The sequence below is a fragment of the Arachis ipaensis genome, chromosome B6 (genome assembly GCF_059453495.1).
Source record: "Arachis ipaensis isolate K30076 ecotype BB chromosome B6, ASM5945349v1, whole genome shotgun sequence".
Taxonomy (NCBI): domain Eukaryota; kingdom Viridiplantae; phylum Streptophyta; class Magnoliopsida; order Fabales; family Fabaceae; genus Arachis; species Arachis ipaensis.
Window position 1 is genome coordinate 15,847,449 of NC_142441.1, and position 4,806 is coordinate 15,852,254.

The 4,806-nt window shown below is 35.2% G+C and overlaps 2 protein-coding genes across 4 annotated transcripts; both read right to left on the reverse strand.

Annotated features, from left to right (window-relative positions):
* Positions 1 to 514: 514 nt before the first annotated feature.
* On the reverse strand, positions 515 to 2,222 carry LOC107645836 (uncharacterized). Its single transcript, XM_088492143.1, has one exon. The coding sequence runs from the start codon at positions 1,610 to 1,612 to the stop codon at positions 650 to 652; it is 963 nt and encodes a 320-aa protein (XP_088348269.1). The 5' UTR covers positions 1,613 to 2,222; the 3' UTR covers positions 515 to 649.
* A 131-nt stretch (positions 2,223 to 2,353) lies between these two features.
* On the reverse strand, positions 2,354 to 4,123 carry LOC148554713 (uncharacterized). 3 transcript variants are annotated; one of them, XM_088492145.1, is made up of 6 exons: positions 3,877 to 4,123; positions 3,681 to 3,785; positions 3,069 to 3,124; positions 2,830 to 2,885; positions 2,714 to 2,743; positions 2,354 to 2,615 (listed from the first exon to the last, which is right to left on the reverse strand). In XM_088492145.1, exons 1-6 carry the CDS (start codon positions 4,053 to 4,055, stop codon positions 2,496 to 2,498), a joined length of 546 nt encoding a protein of 181 aa, XP_088348271.1. In that variant the 5' UTR covers positions 4,056 to 4,123; the 3' UTR covers positions 2,354 to 2,495. The 3 variants fall into 3 exon arrangements, with proteins under 3 accessions (XP_088348271.1, XP_088348272.1, XP_088348270.1); XM_088492146.1 differs by having other exon boundaries at positions 2,354 to 2,642; XM_088492144.1 differs by having other exon boundaries at positions 2,354 to 2,618; positions 3,877 to 4,120.
* Positions 4,124 to 4,806: the final 683 nt, after the last annotated feature.

Consider the following 4,806-nt stretch of genomic DNA (forward strand, 5'->3'; position numbering starts at 1 on the left):
GTATATTGTAATATATACATACATAAAAAAAAAATTATTAACAGTCCAACTAAGAAGAATCCAAAGTTGAAGCACCTAAATTAAAAATTAAAGAATATAGCAAATAAAGTATCAAACAGTAAAATGCTCACAAGAGATCAGCATCACCATGAAGTTGGTCGAACTGTAAGTAAAAACAATTATGTTGAAGAAGACAGTGACGTTTCTAATTAGTCGATTTCGTAAGTCGCTTTCTTTGGAATTGGTTTTTGGAATTGAGTTAGCAAATTAAAATTTTAAAGTGGTCCTGAAATTTACGTTATGTATTAATTTGATATATGTTAACTTCTAAAACGGGTTTTGTATATATCAAAAAGACATTGTATTTGTTTTTATTGGATATCAAAAACAAAACTACAAGGTTTCACCAGTGTTTAGTTAGAGTGCCTTGTTTAATTTTGTTTATTAAATTATTGTCGAAAAAGAATTGAAGACCACTGTAATATCTGAAGATCAATTTTAAAAATGATAATAATACAATTGAAATCTCAAAAATTAAATTGATGCATGATATGGGTTTCGGGACTATTTTGATAATTTAGTTTGAGTTAGTAATGCTCAATTATAGAACCACTCAAAAAGGAAAAAAAAAATGTGCAAAAGAATGAAATTAGTTTTTGGGCCAAGCGTAAAGCAACAAGGAGAAAGCGCCGCCATTACTGGCAGAAGACCTTGCAGACGAAGAAGAGGAGGTTCTCCCACCATCACTGGTCTCCTCCGCCCACTGCAACACACCGGAGCCCGGCAACAATCCTTTCTTCATCAACTTCTTCTCGGCACCCACCATTTCCGGCCACACGGTGCCATCGCCACCCACCTGGAACACAAAAACGCCGTGCCTGCCACCGTTGCTGCTGTTACTATTTTCATTGTTATCGCCGTTGGCCACCCAACTCAGCACGTCCCAGTAGAACTCAACTTCTACGCCGTCTACGAAGAATTTGTCATTCCCTCTGAACTTCCATGCAAGCCTCTTGACCACCAAGCGAAGTTGACTGTCAACTTTGACTCTGAGCGAGCCTCCACTGCATTCAATCTCAATGTCATGCTTGCAACCCATGAACACCGCCCTTGACACGTAACTCTTGCTCCCAAACACGTGCTCTCTCCTCGAAAGCAAGATCGGATCAACGCTTTTCTCTTGTGTGTTGTGGAGAATGTTATAATTAATGTCACCGATGAAGAATTTGATTTTCCCATTGCATAAGATCGCCAAGTAGAAGCACGAGTCTGGCTCTGCTGATTTCTGAGTGAATTTCGTCCGGGAGAAGTTCCATTGGAGCTTGATCTTGTGGCGGCGGTGGTTTTGATGGTAGTAGATGGATTTGGAGCCGTGCGGTGATCGGAAGAAGGAGAAGGTTGAAGGGTTTAGGGAGATGGTGGTGGTGAATATATCTGCAGCGTAGATTGTTAAGGAGTGAGAGAAAGGGGTTTTGGACCAACTGAGAGTGAGGTATGTTGATGAAGATGATGAGTTGAAGAGTTGAGTTTGGTATATGCATGTTACTACATTTTGTGGCGGCGTTTGATTAGAAGTGGTGGTGGATTGGCTGAAACAAGCAGGGATCATCATCTTTAATTTCTTGAGTTTGTAATAGTTGTAACCATAGATGGAGGAAGAGGAAGAAAGGGAATATATATGGAGTTATATATATATAGAAAAAGATGTTAGTTGGCTTAGCTTGTTGAATTGAATTATTCTGTGATGATTGAATGAGTAGGATGGAAAATTTCCAACTTGGATGCTTGTGGGATTGGTAAGACATACACAGAGAGGGAAACGGGGTTGTTATGATTTGGATTTGGATTGATGAAATGTTTCAATTTTATATATATGTGTGTGTGATTGGGCAGACTTAACTACTCATTGGTTCATGTTCATGTTTATGATCCCTTGATTTACGCCTTTGAATGATGGCTTCTTCTTAGCTTTATCTTTTGTGTTTGTGTTATGCTTGTGAGCTGTGTTGCACTGGCACTTTTCCAAGTCATCACACACCACTGCTCACTTTGGCGATTTTTCTTTCAATGCATAATAAAAGAATGGTGCTTTTTCAAATTATTTTGCTCTCTCAATCATCATATATTCATCTCAAAACCGAGTGGAACATGGGCCCTCCTCAAGAAAAAGGACTGCCCCAATTAATATTTATTACTTTCTCTCTTTCACGGCCAAAGAAAATTATGTATGTTCCTGTCACACAATATTATATTGTTAACTTGTTAAACAATGCTACAATAAGAGACTAATGTTGATGTATACAACGATAGTTATAAAGTTGAATACTTCAAAATTGGATGCTACAATAACGACTAACGAAAAGTTAATGTTTTTCTGCATTCAAGTTAGCTGAAAAATATACTGGACATAAAATGTATACCCTTTACAGAATATATACACATATTAATGGCACAAATCCATCATATCATGATTCTTCTTATATGGATGTGATAAGCTACATAGTTGCGCAGAGGAGAACCACAAGAAATAGGAGTGCAACTAGTCCCAAGAACAATAAGAAAGTAGAGCAAGCTTTCCTTAGTGAAATCATTGACATAAAACTGAGTAGTTCATTCTGCTGTTAGGCCACAAAAAACAGATTCTAATGTTAATAGATCATGACATATTCAATACATAACTAACTACGAAATAACCAAAGTCTAGAGTACTCACCTCTACCTGACTTCTGTTTTCATCATCATACTGCCACAAAATACTCAAAAGCAATAATTAGTAGCCCTTAATTCATGGTGGTATATAGTTTAGTTTATTAGTTGCAAAAAACTTACAAGAAGAGGTTTCATCAACTCTTTCTGATCTTGGGAGTATACGGTTTTCATCAAATCTACAATATGAATATAGGGACACATAATATTGTTAAATTTCAAAGATAATTAAAAGCCTATAGCTGATTAGGGGGTGAATATTCAAATTATAAGGTGCCTATAGCAGATTAACAATAATTGACTGATTATGACTTCCTTGACTGAATCAGAATAGTTTGGATTAGCAGATAATAGAACTGTACCTTGGTTATAACGGTCAGTGTTATCATTGCTACCAATATCAGGAACATTGCTTGGCCTAAAGAGAAGCACAAGTAGTGCAATTACTGAAAGGTGAACCTATCTGTCAAAATCAGTAGTAGACTGGATAATGATAACATAATCATTCATGTTTAACTAGTGTTATGTTATTTATTAGTATAGTCATAAGATGGTTTATGAAGCTGTAAGACAAGGGAATTTTTTAAGCCCCTTCCTATCATCAAATATCATTCCCTTTTCCGTTTTAATTATCGTGTTCCTATCATTTTCTGATTGCTATGCTGGATAGATATTGTAAAGGGGAAATTTTGCATTCTCAAAGTATCACTTTTTAGTAAAAGGACCTTATCAATTATGTCAGTAAGCCTTTACATCCGAACCAGCTAAGTCAGAATTATAGCATCAAGTTCAAGAAAACAGTTTGCAAAAACTTTCTAAGTAGGCCCATCTCATCATATTCACCCTCCAAACAAGCTAAGATTTATTTTAGCCTAAAAAAGTGTGAAGCTAAAACATTTATCTATTTGTAATGAAAGAGTCTAAAATATTATATAAGATCTTTGTTTCAATATGAACAAGCTAGACAAGGCTACCTGTTTGGGCATGTTAATGATGCAGAAATAGAACGAGCGAGTGTTCTGGTTCTTAGCTGAATGTCTGAAAGCATCTTCCAACGGAAATCCAGGTCTTCATTAGTTCTGCAAATTGGGTGAAACATATATGATTAATACTCATTCATTACCAAGTGATATGTGTAATGTGTTGGTTGGTGCTAATAAATAGTGTTACAAGATGGGTCTAGTGGGAGGATTAAGGAGCAGAGATTCAAGGCGATCGAGCTTCACTCCAATGTCCACAAGTATGGATTCAGCAGCACTGGAATTGAAATTCAGATTGAGTTTGGTCTCTAAGTCTTCCAAAGAGTTTATGGCCTCTTGGGCTTCTGTAAGCCACGCATCCTTTATCATCGGATTCGCAGATATTTTTATTTGACATAAAAAAAAAAATCTCTTGCTCCTTATTTATTTGTTTGTTTATTATTCATATTGTGGTATCTCAGTACAACACTAATACTAGGTAAGAAACACAAACATGCCTCTCACCGTCAGCATCAGCTGGTTATCGTTATGTTCTTGTACCTTCCTTAAACCAATTTTCTTATGTCTTGGTATTAAGTATTAACAATCGTGTTATATGATATCTTATCTCAACAACTTAACATGCATTTCAACGTTAAAAAGGATAGTAGGTATTTATGGGATATATATTATGGAAAATAACAATGCTAGGAACCAAAAAGATATTAGCCAAAAATCAGCCAAATACCTTTGGGTGAATTCAAAATCTCTACGAATTAATATATATGGATGTTTCTTCTACTAAGTATCAGAATGTTTCTTTTTCATACTAAATGGATGTTCTTTTATATATTTTTCGGATTTTTTTGTATTGCAAATGTAAATGTCTCTATTTCTTTAAAAATTTCATATTTTTTTTTTAAATTTTATAGATATTTAATTATTTTTGCTAAAATATAATTAAATGTTTCTTTTGTTAAGTATTAGGATGTTTTTTTTCATATTAAATGAATGTTTTTTGAAGATGAACTATTATTCCCATGTTGTTGTTGTTATTCAATGGCTCCGCCACTTCCCATATTGCCCCTCCCAAACGCTAGGTGGAAAGAAATAAGCATCTGCCAGTGCAACAATGTGTTTA

Coding starts and splice junctions, on each gene's coding strand:
- LOC107645836 (XM_088492143.1), bottom strand. CDS start 1,612: ATGATGATCCCTGCTTGTTTCAGCCAATCCACCACCACTTCTAATCAA.
- LOC148554713 (XM_088492144.1), bottom strand. CDS start 4,055: ATGATAAAGGATGCGTGGCTTACAGAAGCCCAAGAGGCCATAAACTCT. Junction 3,786..3,876: donor CCTCCCACTAGACCCATCTT/GTAACACTATTT, acceptor CCCAATTTGCAG/AACTAATGAAGACCTGGATT. Junction 2,744..2,829: donor AGTTGATGAAACCTCTTCTT/GTAAGTTTTTTG, acceptor ATTTTGTGGCAG/TATGATGATGAAAACAGAAG.